Below are 17,173 nucleotides of genomic sequence, written 5' to 3'. Positions count from 1 at the left end.
ATAGCTATGTTTTAAGGAATGGCACTTAAATAGCAACTTTAAAGTAGTTTTACTCTTGTGTAGATGATATAGTCTGCTGGACTTTATCAAAGCGAACACTTTTGAAAAAAGCTTGAATGTTCGCGTGAAATGCAATTTTTTTATCCGCGTAAGTTATGCGTCAGTATGTAAATTACTACCAGTATTGTCTCACAAGATCTCGTGCCAAGCGAGAGCAAGTCGCGTTGCCACTGTCTTTCTGTTTGAAGCGGAGTGTTCATCGTCATCTATATGGAGAGGTGAAATTATCGTTCGTCGTCTCGTGTTTTCTTCAAAAGCGTCATTTTTCATCATACCTTAAAACAGCAACAGACGTTCGTCGTCTCGTGTTTTCTTCAAAAGCGTCATTTTTCATCATACCTTAAAACAGCAACAGACAGGTACCTCGATACGGCCAATTACAAGACCAAAATAGTTAAAAGGTATTTTCCCCGAGTCAGAGTTTAGTCGACCGCACATCATTTGACAACCCCTAGAGTGCGAACTGGAGGTGAAAATTAAACACCATCCGGTTTTTAATGCATGTAAACTTCCTTTTCATGTTTTGTTTCAAAGAACATGAAATTCGAAAGGAAAATATATTTTGTAAATCTTTCATCTCTCTCTTTTTCACTCCAGCTTTATGTGAAATCTAGTCCTGTAGTCTTACACACAAAACTGCAGCTGGTTGGATAAACAGGTCGGGCAATACCTTGGAAAGATTCTCCTTAGATTTCCCACCCATATTCCACATATTTCTAAATTCTTGCCTTGATCCCTTGCGAATCAGACTGCAAATTTATCGATCCATGCTTCGTACGCTCACATCTTACGACATGTGGTTTGCGTTTTGCCAAACATTAGGAACAGTGCACTCTTTCTGAAATGACTTTTTTCATCAAAGTGTTTTGTGGCAGTACGAGCGAGAAAAATCAAATTCAACTTTCTAGAAGAGACTGTTATCTATGATGCGACCTTTTGCTAAAATGACACAAAGCTGAGCTGTAATTATAGGAGCTCGGGCTATTGTCACATTTTCTAGTTTTCAATGACAAATGACCTTCTATCCAGCATGTACAATGTAAGGATCTATTCGATAATCGTTAAATTCGTATATGCCCCGGTGTAACATCATGCAGACTTAAATTCATGATTAAGTATGTACAACGTAATTCTCCAGGCCAAATTTCCCATTTTTTTACTTTTAGAAATATCTCCATCTCGGAAAACTTCTCTTCTGATATATTTCAACTTGATGTGTTAAACTTACTCCAGTTCTGATAAAATTGGAGCACGCCATCATTATATAATCAACTAAATACGGGTATGCAGTCTGTTAAAATGCTTTGCTTTATTCCTTATGCAGACATTTAACAAGTGTATGGTATTGATGTCATCGGGATAATGATCCTGTCAGAAGTCGTAATTTTGTGATAAAACACGTAACTTACCCTTTTGCGGCAATATGCAGCGAGCCAGTATAATTTTATCGCCGGTATATTTCTATTTCACATTTTCGAAAATCACTTCGAGTAATCATCGATTTTCTGTGATTGATTCAAAATAGTTTTTCCATATGTCTCCCTGCTGGTGGGAAGTTTTGTCAGAAATAGCTCCTCTCGGCAGCCACGCCAGAAAGCGTAGCGCAAAATTCGCCTTTTAAATTTCAGGAAACTTTAGGGCATGGGAAATTTCGTCGTCTGTCGGGAAAGAAACGGTTCGCGCCAAGACTCAGTCTCGTTCCTAGGCAAATTAAGACTGGAGGTTACATGTGTTGCCATCAACGTGGGCGAGGAGTAACCCGAGAAGAGAAGAGTCGTTGTTTGAGATGTTTTCTGTGTCACGAAATATCCCACGAACACAACTTAGTATTGACAATACATGATTTTACTGTCAAATAAAAAAGTTTATATTCTACGCTGCGCTTTAGACATTATCCTGGCAGACGGTCTCCTCTCATCAGCACGTTTCAAGAAGTGCCCAGGCATTGTGTCACTCGGTTGTCTCCCCTTTCTTTTTGCCTTGTTTGTCTGGAAGTGAGGTTCAAAGAATATTTTCGCAGACCAATTTTTCATCGGTTCAGTATACCTGGTCAGTGTAATGTATTTCTTACATAATGCACAACCTGAACAAGCTAAATGAAATCCTAAAGGCAGCGACTTCATCGATAAAATGTCAGTGGGGATAAAAGTCAGTGGGAATCGACCCCTCCCTCTTCCCCCTACACTCGACCTCTGATCCAACCTATTTTCAACATAGACAGATAATCATCCTCGGTGTTCATTGTAAACAAGAAATGATGCTTAAATGCGAATATTGCCTTCTTTAAATAGGTCATTACCCCCGTAGATGAAGTGTATTGCTTAGGGACTGGTCAGTTTCTTCGGCCTGGGGGGGGGGGGCGGGGCGGTGGATTCATGGGGGGGGGGGTCACCCTGTTTTTGACTTTGGTGGTAGGGGGGTCACCATGTTTTTGAAATGCCCAATAGGGGGGGTCAGTGTGTTTTTTAATTTCGACATGGCTCATACTTGCGAAAAATGCATTGTGCCAGCCACAAATTTCATCATTCAGTTGCATTTTTCGGCGCGCTCTTCGGGCGCATAACTTTAATAATAATAAGACATTTTTCAGAGCCCCGCCCTAGTGCAAAACTTTAATATATCAGACATATATATATATATATATCTGACATACTTGTATGTTTAAAATTTTTCGGCGCGCCCTTCGGGCGCATTTCTTTAAAATATCAAACAATATTTTTCAGCATGCCCTTCAGCATATATCAGATATGTGTATATATATTAGAGATATCTGGATGTTTAATATTTTTCGGCGTGCCCTTCGGGCGCAGTAAATTAATATATCAGAGATATTATGTCAGATATATCTCGATGTCTGTAAATTGACAGTCTGTTTTGCAAAGTGTACTGATCATTATGAAATCTGCATGATGCTTTTCTGTTTCCTCTATGAGAATTCAGTATTAGAAAGCAACATGCACTAATATTTCACAATCACATTTTTTAGCTCCGCTGTCAGCGACGCGGAGCTTATCAAATAGGTTGATTTTCCGTCGTCGTCCGTCGTCGTCCGTCGTCCGTCGTCCGTCGTCCGTCGTCGTCGTCGTCGTCGTCGTCCGTCAACAATTGCCTTCTCCTCTGAAACTGCAAGTCCAATTGCTTTGAAATTTTATATGCAGTTCACTTGGGGTGACCACACTTAAGTTTGTTCAAGTCGTGGTGAAATTTGCATATTTGTATTTTTGGGGCAATTTTTGGTGTTTTTGGTAAAAAAATCTTCTTCTCTGAAACCGCTTGTCCGATTGCTTTGAAATTTTATATGCAGTTTACTTAGGGTGACTTCAGTCAGATTTGTTCAAATCGTGGTGAAATTTGCATATTTGTATTTTTAAGGCAATTTTTGTCATTTTTGGTAAAAAAAATCTTTAAAAATCTTCTTCTTCAAAACTACCAGTCAGATAGCTTTGATATTTGGTACATATGTCCCTAGGGATGATCTATTTCAGATTTGTTCAAATTGTGCAGAAATATGCAAATTTGCATTTTGACGGCAATTTTTGCCATTTTTGGTCAAAAAATGTATTTCTCAAAAAGTGCTGGTCTAATTGTTTTGAAATTTGGTATACACGTTTCTATAGATGAACTGAGTAATATATATTGAATTTCTGATGAAATCTGAAATTTTGTATTTTTGGGGCAATTTTCGCCATTTTTGGTCAAAAAATGTGTATTTTCAAAACTATTTATCTGATAGCTTTGAAATTTGGTATACAGGTTCCTACAGATAAACTACATGATATTTATTGAAATTGTGATGAAATCTGCAATTTTGTATTTTTGGGGCAATTGTTGCCATTTTTGGTCAAAAAATGTGTATTTCCAAAACTACTCATCTGATAGCTTTGCAATTTGGTATACAGGTTTTTACAGATCACCTGAATGACATTTGTTGAAATTATGATGAAATCTGCAATTTTGTAATTTTGGGGCAATTTTTGCCATTTTTGGTCAAAAAATGTGTTTCTCAAAAATTTGTGGTCTGATAGCTTTGAAATTTGGTATACAGGTTTCTACAGATGAGTTCAGTAATATATAATGAATTTCTGATGAAATCTGTAATTTTGTATTTTGGGAGCAATTTTTGCCATTTTTGGTCAAAACGTGTATTTCCAAAACTAGTCATCCGATAGCTTTGAAATTTGGTATACAGGTTTCTATAGATGAACTAAATGATATTTATTAAAAATAATGATGAAATCTGCAATTTTGAATTTTTGGGGCAATTTTTCCCATTTTTGGTCAAAAAATGTGTTTCTCAAAAAAAGTACTGGTCTAACAGCTTTGAAATTTGGTATACAGGTTTCTATATGTGAAGTTATGAACTAAATTTGATCTCTTGAAATTATGATGAAATCTGCAGTTTCATTTTTCGGGGCAATTGTTGCCATCTTTGGTCAGAAAATTTTATTCTCAAAAAACTACTCATCAGATAGCTTTGGTTGACATGTTCTTAGGGATGATCCATGTGATATATTCAAAGTATGATGAAATCTTCAATTGTGTATTTTTGCAGCTTATTTTAGCCACTTTTTTCTGGCCTCTGCATTGAGCTATCAAAGATTTCCACCTTCCTAATCAACATGTGTAAAAAATAGTTATTCTCTACATAGACACAGCGGAGCTATATCGGCCGCTAGGTCGCTTGTCTTACAACAGTTCTGGACATCTGCTTTAAGCATAAAAAAGAGTGGAGTACATTCACAGCTCATTCAAAACACTGTATTCAACTTTAGAATTGACACTTTTAAGTTCCTATCGTACAACTGACATGACAACAATTTCATCAAAACACAGAATGACTGAATGTTTAAATTACACACACACACACACACACACACACACACACACACACACACACACATATATATATATATATATATATATATATATATATATATATATATATATATATATATATTTTTTTTGTTTTACCTTTGTCGCGCGGGGGGGGGGGTCACCCTGTTTTCGAAAGCTGGAATAGGGGGGGGGGTCAGCCTGTTTTCGAAAGTTGGAATGGGGGGGGGGGTCAGCCCCTTTTTGACGTCGGCAAAAATAATCCACCCCCCCCCCCCGGCCGAAGAAACTGACCAGTCCCTTAGCGAGAATTCGGTGCGTATTGCTCCTGTGTCCCCCTCACTGCCCTCGATTACAATCAGTGAGCTTTCCAAAGCTTTCATCTAAACATTGAGGGTAGAAGAGGTAGCTCGGTTCTACCTCCTTTGAGGTAAACGGGGACGTGTCAACCCGAGAAGCAATATTGAGACATCAAAACGGTGATTTCATGAATTGACCGAGTTGAAATAGCCTTCACAAGTTCAAAGAGTACTCTATTTTTGATTTACGGTCGAGAAATTTCTAACACTTCGAATTAATAGGAACTAGACTTTCCCTCTCGGCCAGTCTCTTCGATCTTGGGTTACGTCATCAATCACACCATCCAGGGTCCTGAGATAGGTTCCCCGCCGTCTGTCAAATATAGCCACGTATTCAGTGATGCAGCGCGGGCGTATAAAGGCTTCGCATATTTTAGGGAGCATGTTGGCAACCTCTATGCCTGAACCATATTAGCCTGGTGACACCGGACAATGCCAGCATGTAGTCGGGGGGCGTTGTTCATGAATATCAAAGAGTTAAATACCTCGTCGTAGCATTCTGTTGTACTGTGTGTGGGGGGAAGTTAAGCATTAACGAGGATGGTAATCGGTGATGGATCTTGGCACAGGAAAGAGGACACATGCTTTTAGTAGGCCTTCACACTCATGTTATACCTTCCAAATGTTTGGGGAATTCATCCTCAAATACATTGGCAACTCCTTGCGAACTCGTTGCTGAACGTACTTGAGTCTATCCCTTGACGTGTCATGGCGGCTGTGCTAGGGTTTAAACATCCTGTCTGTCTGAGCAAGTCATATAAATGCGCGATATGCTGGAGGTCATAATCAGAGCGTATTTGCAGGATACTCGGCGGACGGTTTTAAAATGTTCTGGTGGACAAATGCAAGCATTGAAAGATGGATCGGCAGCCTCGTGCGTAAAAGTTTGCATACGCCGAGCCATACAAATATGTATTGTCCCTTATGACCATCCCATTTGCCGAGAGCCTAAGGACACTCTACACCACCTTGTTTCCATGGTGGATTTGGAAGTGAACACTATGACGAATTTAGTCATTCCACTCACGCCAACCCATGCAATGACGTAACGTCTTTCTTTCCCTCCGTGTCTGGGGGGAAGCTTGTTACGTGGTGTGTTATATTTCAAAGTTTTGAGAGCTTAATTCTAAACGCAGATGTCAGGATAGCATTACAAATGGATTTACAAGTGGAACTTTCTGTAGAAAAGTCGTGATCGCTGATTGATGGCGCTTGAACTTTGAAGTAGATCGTTCACTGTGGCTGCCTCGAATTGAATCTTCCGTATATCTTGGGGTTTTTTATAGTCACAATAGGTCCAGCTGGATTCTTCTTTGATGAGTTGATGACGTCACTCAGTGCTTATCATGTTAAGGTAGAATGCATTTCAGGGACAGATCCGGACTCTCAAATGATTATATAACTTTCAAGGTGTACCAATTTTGGGGCTCACTTTTAAAGCTCTTCTAATTAGAAAAATTGTCACGGTCTTAATTTTTCCGAGAATGTAGTTTTTGGCGGCCATTTTAAATTCCAAATTTCAAATATCGGTAGTTGTTCGGTAATTTGTTTCTGTGCACGTCACGGCCACACATTTTTAGTCTCGGTTTGGTAAGAATTTTAACATAAAATATAGCTACTGTTTTTGAGGCACACATGTACGCAATGTCAAGGCTCTAAAACTGACAACCCAATATTATAGACAGACGAATCTAGCGTTTCCAAATGTAAGTCGTAGAGCATTGCCTTTGACCTCTCAAGTATTTCATTCATGCCGGAGAAAGCAAAAAAAGGTCAACAAGTAACCACAGAAGGTCATAGAGTAAAATCAAAATGGCACGTTCGTATGTCAAATGGCACTTGTTGTGGAAATTTCCTTCACTTAAATGTCTTTAAAATAGCACATGAAAGCGAACGAAGTACGTTGGATATATGCCGCGTTTATTAAAAAAATCACCGACCTTTGTCCGTTTCTCACAACGGTCATCGACAAAAAGGTCACCAGTCAGCCATAATAGAATATACATGAATGATGCCAGATAAGTTATCTCTGCAAACCGACCGCAGCTCACGTATGATAGGGCATTAAGTAAATGAATGTCATAGTTTGATGATTGCTTAGCAGAACTTGGAGAACAACCAAAGTTCAATTGCGAGGCATATAAATTCCAAACTAGCTATTACCCGACACAACTGATAATTGCCACGAACAAATGATCAATGTATTAAGGTTTAGGATCGTTATCCGAAATCATAAACAGTGGCCGCTCCTCTCAATGTCACACTTGGTCAAACAAAAGTGTTCGTGACTGGCAGAGTACGCGTGTATTGCAGCATAGGTACGACCGCTGTCAATACATATGAGTCTTTGCATATGATGTCATCTTGTCGTATTTATTCCCAGTACCAGTTGATTTAACTTGTGCTGTTGAAATTCTCGTGTTTACCATAATTCTTTTCATAAGTTTGCGTCCGTCCAACAGCAGTTGCATGTCCCAAATCGAGTAGGATAGTAACTTGTAGTTTAAAGTGAAGGTATATATTAAATAGGTCTCACATACATTATTGCAAAACGAGCTGAAAAGGGCGTAGTCAGTCATGAGTCTAGCACTCGTTTAGAGCATTAAAATTCACATAGTTTTACCTTAGATGACTGGGCTATAGATGCCAGTCTGAGAGTTCTTTGAGTGTGTGCACACATGACTTTTCGATCTGTGGCCCTCACAGAATCAGGTTGCTAAGCGCCAACACACCACTGATGACAAAAGCGCCTACCACACTGTCGACGACGTGGCAGATCACGTGACTAGACCAGAATATTCGGTCTGCGCACTGCTGCTTACGAGAATAGGGGTAGTTTCTCTAATAGTCAACTTCGAGAAAGCGCATGTTCGCATATTTAAGTCTTCGTTCTGTTTGGATCTCTCTCTCTCTCTCTCTCTCTCTCTCTCTCTCTCTCTCTCTCTCTCTCTCTCTCTCTAAAATGTCAGTTCAGGTAGGGGCTCGTTGGAAAAAGGTCAATAAGGGGTCACTGCGAGTTAAATGGGAAAACCGTCACAGCGACACTTTATATTTAAATTTGCATCACAACAATTAACTCTCTGTACCGTTGTAATTTAAACTTTGCATGAAAACAAAACCCCTGAAAACGTTGTTTGACTTTATGTATCACAGATTTTACAAGCTCATTTTTGTGAAAAACATAGACTGTAGAGAAACTTTTTCTCTACTGTCTATGGAAAAACCAAGTTCCTGAGAAATATTTTGAGGTAGTGGCTTCGGGGACAGATATTCGGACCCTCAAAATTTGTACAATACTTTTCTGATCTACCACTTGTGGGGGCTCATTTTTAAGCTTTTAGGGTGAATAATATTTCAGCGTCTTATTTTTGTGAAAATCTGATTTTTTTCCTCGAGATAGTTAACAAAGGGATTCTAAACTTCAAACATCGATAAATTTAATTCGATTCTCTGGCATAAGAATTTGCAAGGTGACCTTTGATTTTTCCCCATGATTTTGAAAGAGAATGGTTGAACGCTTCCTCGAGGAAAATTTGAGCAAAAGATTATGCTTTTTAATTTCTGAGGAGCTTAAGACCTCAATTTGGACTAGCCTGAACGTCTTACATGTTCACGAACTGTTTAATGATTGTTTATCAACAGTATAGTCTTCGTTTGTATTCGCATATTACTTTTCGACTGTAGCTTATTCGTGGCTAATGGGCAAACGTTTCCTCCTAAAGTATTTGCATTGATATTGACTCGTTTTAAATTTCCCTCCCTCTCTTTGCTTGTAACAGGTGCCCAAGATGTGCTCGAAGTAGCCGGAATTCGTAATTTCCCCAAGGGAGTCAAGAGCGCCGAAGGATTCTGCTCGGATAGACCGGACAATGGCAGGGCCTTGGCGCCACTTTATACCAACGACGTAGCATTCGAGTTGACGTCCGACGCTCAGATCAGTATACCGACAACTGAACTGTTCGATGGTGAGTGTGTTCAACTAACTGCGATTTCTTCGATTCACGCTTTTAAGGTAGAATGCGCCTCGGGGACAGATATTCGGACTCTGAAAATTTTTTTACAATTCTTTTCTGATCCACCACTTGTGGGGGTTCATTTTGAAGCTATTGGAGTAAGAAAACTTTCTACTATCTTAGTTTTTCGAAAATCGAATTTTTTATTTTTCTCCGTTGAGTTACACAGGGTTAGCGGCCATTTTGAAGTTCAGATCTCGATAAATTTTGGGTAATGTGTTTCTCTAGTACCAAAATTTGCAGGATGACCCGCAATTTTATTTGTGCTTTTGAAAGAGGGTAGCTGAAAGATTCCTTGAGCAAAGTTTTTTAGAAAAAGTTTAAGTCTTTCATTTTCGAGGCGCATACTACCTTAAAAACAAACATATATTCGCAGCCTGCCCCGCCCCGACCCCGGCGCCTTACCCCGCTCAAAGATAAAGTAGGCCCTACAGGTGATTTGACACAAACTACGCAAAAGGCGTCTTTGATTTTATTTTTTCTTATTCTGCAATTTTAATTCGTGTTAATTGAGAAGAATTAACAAAATAAGGTATGGCAAACTTGCATTTGCACCCCTTACCAGAGCAGAGAAACCTCGAAGCACGCTCATCTGTAACTCGGTCAAGTCGACCTGCACATGCGCAGGACATCTCGTCCAAGCTCGTATTTTGCCGCCATCTTTTTTACTGATTGGGTGATGTATTGCAGTAATCAGTGGGGAGGTCACGTCAAACATATCCCGACCGCTTCTCTATATATGTGTCATCTGTCATTACACCCGATGTTTGCGTTGAAAGTATACCACACATGGGGCGGAATAGCCCAAACGTCAAAATATTATGACAGTGTTCTGCAACACTGAGTTCATCCCGCGTTTTCGGCGACCAAAGTACCAGCCTACACGGTAGATAATTTATACCCCCGAGGCTGAAAGAGTTCGGTTGCAACACAACTTCTCTTTCTATGAAAATGGTTGTAGGGGCAAAATTAATTGGGATTTTCTCTTTTCAACAAAACAGCGAACCTTTGACAAGTTAGTTTTCTTCAGAATCTGTTTGCTTATTTGTAAACGACAAATTACTTTTCTATGAGCTTCAAGTTCACTGGCGTTGCTTTCATATATCCATTGATAGGCACAAAGGGATGACTTTACGAAAAAATAAAATATTACAGAAATTAAAAGTGCTGCTGAGATTACATTCTGGTGAAACTGATGCCGGCAAACAGTGAGTTTTAAGTTGGAATTCTAGCAAAAAAAAACTATGCATTTCCCTCTATCGTCGGAGAATACATCACATCTCAAATGCCCAGTAGCTTCAACTTTTGTGATTTTTTTTCACTATTTTTGTGTAATGTCAAATACAATGTCTTGTTCTACTCTATCTCAGCATGGTTAGATACACAGTAATCACATTGTCAGCATGTGTATACAACATTGTTATTGTCAACAAGTGAATTCTTGGTCCGGACTAGAGTTCAAATCTTAACTAGAGTTCAAATGTTAACAATTACAGTGTAATCTCCACGTGAAGACGCTGTATTGGCAAGCTCAACACCAGATGTTTTAAGGGAGCCTTCAGTAATGACAGGGAGTGTTCCGGGGGAATTGGGGGAGGGTCACTTTTAGAAAACTGTCCAAGGGGGAGAATCACTTTTTATAAACCTATCATTTGGAGGGTCACTTTTAATAGAAGCTAATTTTACGGCCAAACCTTCGATTGTCAATGACGAAATACACCGATTCTCTTAAATATATACACATTATCCACAAGTTTAACAAGCAAAGAAGATACAGTGGTATCCTACATTAAACACCTTAAACAGTTAAAACTGATGAAAGACGAGAGACAAATACATATGGGACAGTTGGTAAGGTGTATATCAATTATCAAACATCAACAAATGCACAGATACGGAAAAAAAATGTTAATAGTTGTCTCATAGACTACCATGTATAGTGAATCAACATTTACGCACATGGACTCGTAACCACCCCAATCTAATCAAGGACATTTATATCAATTATCAAACGTCCATAAATGCATAGATTTACTTAGTTTTGTATTGGAAAAATAATTATTCATAGTTTTCTTAGAGACTACCCTGTATAGTGAATCAACATTTCAGTGAAAAGTGAATCAACATTTCAGTGAAATTCCAAAATGAAATTTCTTGCACACACATGGACTTGTAACCACCATAGTCTAATCAAGAAGAGCAATATGAATAATCAAGCGTATATAAATACACACTGCAGATTTACCTAGTTTTGTATTGGAAAATAATTATTCATAGTTTCCTCATAGACTACCATGTATAGTGAATCAACATTTCGGTGAAATGCCAAAATCAAATTTCTTGCACACACATGGACTTGTAATCACTCTAGTCTGATCAAGTACACTAATATCAATAATAAAGGGTACATAAATAAACAGATTTACCTAGTTTTGTACTGGAAAAATTATTCATAGTTTCCTCATAGTGAATCAACATTTCAGTGAAATTCCAAAATCAAATTTTTTGCACACACATGGACTTGTAACCACCCTAATCAGTAAATTTATATCAATTCAAACGTCCATGAATGCTCAGATAGTGCTAGTTTTATAGTAAAAAAAATTCATAGTTCTCTCATAGCCTGCCATAAATAGTAAATCAACATATTCAATGAAATCCAAAAATCTAATTTCTTTTACACAAATGCACGTTTTACTTCCCGATTCAAGCAAAGTACATTTAAATATATCATCAAACATATATAAATGTACAGATACAGTTTGTTTTGTGGCGGGGGGGGGGTGTCAATAGTTTGCCTGATAGACTCTCATGTATTATGATTTGATATTATTGGGTGAAGCAGCATATCAGCCACATCTTGCCTTCTTATAGTTGCACAAAATATGTATGAAATATCATGTCCCTTCGAAAATGCTTGCATGATAAATCGCGACCATCCCTCCCAAAACGCCAGCCCTCCCACTGTAATTTCTGTCCCTAACCTACATAATAAGTACATAATAATTACACCAATTGTTATTCCTAGGGAGAATACTGCACAGTGCAGTGGTTGGGGGAAGGTCAACTTAAGAATATCGGACAGGGGGAGGGTCGCACTTTAGAAGGAGGATAAGGGGAGGGTCACATTTTACAGAACTGGTGAGGATGGAATTACCCCGGCCCACCCCTGTAATTACTGAATGCTCCCTAACATGCTTTGGGCAGTGAAACAAGAACAGACATACAAAAAAATAAATAATAAGAAAATCAACCATATTTCCAACTGACATAAAGAACAAAAATAGTAAGAAAATCATCAAATAAGGCTATGTTTAGTGGCAACGCGACAACAGGTGCGACTACTAGGTAAGTTTCCAATGAGCAGACTTGTAATGGAATATGTAACAAACAGCTCTGAGGTCCGTGACTGTCTGGGTCTATAAAGGAAATAAACATATAAAGGAGCTAGTTACTGGTCTCCGTTCCATCCGATAGGCATAATATACACTGCATTATCTATATTATGTAGCCTTGAGTGTATGGTATTGGTGCATTGAAAAATAATTTCCAGACGGTTGTAACGCAAAAAGTCAAGCTGTTGCCGCAAAGGGGTTTGCTGTTTACGACGATGCGTAAATTGGGCGCCACAAATTATACTTCTTCGCCAATGGAACTACCTGTGATAGAGAGGATGGTCGATTTTTCTTCTTCCCCGAAACACGATCCTGAAAACGCCTTTGTTTTGATTTAGTCTCGCTTTCGTTGATGAGCGACCGTTAAATCCCATCGCATATGTAGGGCAATAACCTCGTCACAAGCTTGAGCACTGTTATTTCTCCAAACAAGCTGACATGGTAAATTCCCGTTCTTCCTTAGAAAGGGCGACTGAAGTTTAGTCAAAACAAATGTCGTCGCTGGCATGCGTGCCACATGCGTGGGATGTCAGCCCTTACGCCCGTTGTCAGCGTGATAATCTTTTCAACACTCATGTGCTGCCCTTAAAAATTTATCGGTTTGTCAACATTTACGTCGTCTGATAATTTTTGTTAGCAAATGCGATAAATGACATAAATTGTATGCTTTCCCTACCGAACAGCCCGGCTTTATGTGTGTCTACTCTCTCACATCATCGACGACCCTCGAGTTTTTCCTCGAGGGTCTATGCCTGCACAAAGTAAAATTTAAATTTAGTCTGTGCTCTTGGCCGGGTTCAAAAAGTCACCGGGTTGGGTCTGGGCATGCCGCACATCGCACCGTAGCATTTACATTCATCGCACGACATAAGAACGTCCTTTGGCCGTCATTGTGTAAAGGCACAAAAAACGGGTTTGTAGTCTCTCTGAAAGGCACAAAAAGTTAATGACCTGAGCTGATTGGGCTGTCGGGGTATGCCGGAAGTGTCACATTTGAATTCAGGAGCCTGCAAACAACACAGCGAGTCTACTTGTTGAACCGACCTTTCCTCTTCTTTTGATGGGAGCTACGACGCTGTCGCCGATAAATCCTGTCAGAAAGTGCAATTGTCCCCACGCAATTTCCCCGCATGTTTAATATATCGTTCTGCGAACACGGTAATCAAGACAAATTCTCCTGAATAACAGAGTTCCTCCCACCTACTGCGTGCGGTGTTCATCTTCAAATTCCTTTCTTCGTGTGTAAGGGGGCTTCAATCTCAGGCAACTACCACGGACTATTCTGAGCTTTTTAAGTGAGATTGATTGTGTATACGCCTGTTGAAATTACAAAGTTCTCTGAGAAACAACTGACGTACCCTGTCGTAAAACACGACCCTCGTTACGACAACAGTTACTTACGTCTCAGTTAATGTTGCTTGGACAGAAGTTACCGTACTGAAGTACGCTTTATCGTAGGCAAAACATTGAAAAGTCGAAATTTCCTCACGCCTATAAAGGTTGTCGCAAATCGTCGATGAGACTGCGCAGCGCCAGCCACTTTGTTTGATTACACTGACCCTCTCGTCAAGTGAAGAAAGTTCGGGAAATTATGTTTACAATCCACTCATCTCATAGTGAATTGCAGTACTCCCCAGCAGAGATAATTTTCTAGATTCTCCCCTTGAAAAGTTTTTTGAGCGCAGCCTTAGACAAATAACGTTATTATTGGCCTGTTGGTTATCAACTCAATGACAAACCTTTGTGTTATTTCATTGACTGCGCATCTTAGCACTGTTTTCATAATGTTCCGGGATTAGCCTTAAGATACCATTTTAAGTTTCGCCATGCATTTTGCAACTGTATCCCCACATAAAGAAATATCCCGTAATTAGTAAAACAACATGAACATCGGAAATAAAATCACGGAAATTTGTGTAGAAAGTCGTAGATACAGAGGCTTTAAATTTTCTTTTTCAGTGCTTTGTTTACGGTTCAATAGACTCTGCCTGCCACCAGCCGCTAACATGCTCAATATGCACACACATAAGTAATTACTACGCCAGTGTGTTTGCAGACACGATTATTAAGGTAGAATGCGCCTCGGAGGGAAAGATAGGCGGACTCTCAAAATTTTACGTCACCTATTTGGCCAACCACGTGCGGGGGCTCATTAGTAACTACAAATTTATTTTTGAAAATCGAAAATTTAACTTTTACCGAACACACTGATGGCAGCCATTTTAAATTTCAAAAGTCGGCAAATTTGGGGTAATTTGTTTCGTTAGTACCAAAGTTAGCAGGTCGACCCCCTCTCCGATCGATACTCTCGATATCGAAAAGGGATTAGTTTAGTTTTTATCTTGATTTCGAGAGCAAATCAGACAATGATTCATTTAAACTTTCCGTATGGAAGGATGGAGCAAAGGTGTAAGTATCTCAACTGCTTTGAGGTGCATCAGGTGTTTTATTTATTTCGCCTAGTATCTAGCCCTCGTTCAAAACTAAATGCAGTTAAAACTACGAAGTTCCGAGTTGGGTACACGGCTTTCGCAAGAGACGAGTAGTACTAGTCAAACATCTCCTACCAGGGCTCGTGCTCGTGCAGTAAATTTGAATTTAAGCAAACTTTTCGGTAAATTTTCCGCGTACATAGGTGTTTGAAAGGCAAGGTTTACCGGTGGTCATTTTGACTTGCTGTACGTCGACCTGTTACAGACTGATTTTACTAATGTACTAAGGTTACGATCAGGCCTCCTTAGGGTACATCGCCCAAACACCGGTGGCGAGGGGAAAGGGGTGTCAATGCGAGTACTGAGAAGTTAAGCGTTTTTAGTGTAAGCACATTTAGAAGGCGCCTCCTAGGTCAAGAAATGTTCAACCCGCTTTCAAAATCGTAACAAGGGCGGCAAGTTCACACTCTTTGAGCCAAAAAGCGCTCTTGAATACAACGTTTTTCAACTGAAGAATTGGCTTTCGCTTGGGCATGCTACTTATGATGGGGCAGTTCATTCAGATCTTCGGTGTGGTGCTGTAAAAAAAAACGACGGGGAAAAATAACCTATGTACCGGTTACAATTGGTACAAATCAGCCAAGACACCCATGCAAAAATAACACTACATTATTGAAATGTGAAGAAAGTCATAAATTCGATTGGAGAGTGTGCAAGCGGCTCTGCCTAATCCCGAAAATAAACTTATTTAAACCATCCTGGAGAGCGAAAAGAAATGGAGCTGCAGAGCCCAAGATAAACGAGGCAGACCATACAATCAACCCCTCTAAAATCTTATTGTGCAACTCTTAGGAGGAGTCAATTTGACTTGCATTTACTGGTTTTCTGAGACCCTCTTTACATCAACACTTCAAAAGAAACAAATTTGAATGAATGCGATAGTCCATTACGCGGTCTCAAAAGCCTACTGTAGCCAATTCAATAGCTGACTGACAAAGAATAATGGGCAGCGGGAGACGAGGCAGAAATCGGTTTACGGTAATAGAAGCAATGACGGGCAAACTCGTCGTTTTTGGGGGTTTGTTTCGAGGCTCTTTTGTATGTCGTAAAACGACCGCCACACCAAAATTTCTAATTGTCTAGTACCTCTGCGTACTTTCGGTACCCTGAGAAGGCAGTTTTGGGATACTGGAACTACGGAGAGGTACTAGACCAGACAGATAGGCCCTCTTCAACCCTGATTTTGAACTCATGTACCCTTGTGACGAATGTCTCCGTGGTTTTGGTATAGTACCCAAAAGGTTTTGGTATACTTATTGGTACCGAAAAGGGTTTGGGTTCTATACAAAAACTTCGAAGAGGTCGTGTAGCACTGTGTAGTGCAGCCTGGCTCAGTAGATCGGCTCAGTACACATTTGGTAGTACACGCAACCTAGTTTCAGTACACATTTGGCACAGCTTGGTGTACATCGCTGAAAGTGACAGATTAGAAGCTGTGTAGCGAACCAGAGGGGGCTGTGAAAGAGTCTATTTTTCAGCCCTTTTCTATTCTAAACTCCAGCCGGTCACTGCGTTTGCACAGCAGAGCCCCAGATGACATGTGTGATCGGCTAGTTTCCAGGCCATCGCGATACTTGACTCTTCTGACCGACACAACCGACTGCCCAAATACATAGACGGTTACCTAGAGAGAGAGAGAGAGCAGTGTTTAATTAGGAGTCTCGCATATCAGGGGTTTATTTTGAGCTCTTTTGTACACGAAGTACAGTGGCACAGTATTCGAGTGCGCGACGGACGTGCAGTAGCCTAGAATCCTATTCCGTCCGCTTGCCTCCGTGGGTCGGAGGTACGGAGGCAAGCGGACAGAATAGGATTCTAGGCTAGACGTGCAGATGCTAAACCGCATGGTCCCTTCATTGCGTAGAGAGGGTCACTATCACAATCGAAGTAAGCCTACCTATTTTTTTACCACAATGTTTACTGACGAGAATGGGGGATGTCAAACTGCTATTTGTTTCGTTTTTGCTAATGGAAGACGCGACGTTCCTGAGAGATTTGAAATCCTGTTTCTCAAAGCCATT

General features: G+C 39.9%; 1 protein-coding gene across 2 annotated transcripts in view; it reads left to right on the top strand.

The window, feature by feature from the left end:
• The window catches only part of LOC139114239 (collagen alpha-1(XI) chain-like), a 115,768-nt gene that overhangs the window by 21,181 nt on the left and 77,414 nt on the right, over positions 1 to 17,173 (top strand). For both annotated transcript variants that reach the window (XM_070675817.1, XM_070675816.1), the window contains exon 2: positions 9,032 to 9,217. In XM_070675817.1, coding sequence (XP_070531918.1) covers positions 9,032 to 9,217 — 186 coding nt within the window. The remainder of the gene's footprint in view (positions 1 to 9,031; positions 9,218 to 17,173) is intronic.

The sequence above is a fragment of the Ptychodera flava genome, chromosome 16 (assembly GCF_041260155.1).
Source record: "Ptychodera flava strain L36383 chromosome 16, AS_Pfla_20210202, whole genome shotgun sequence".
Lineage (NCBI taxonomy): Eukaryota > Metazoa > Hemichordata > Enteropneusta > Ptychoderidae > Ptychodera > Ptychodera flava.
Note: the sequence above shows the minus strand (reverse complement) of the source record. Positions and strands in the feature narration are given on the sequence as shown.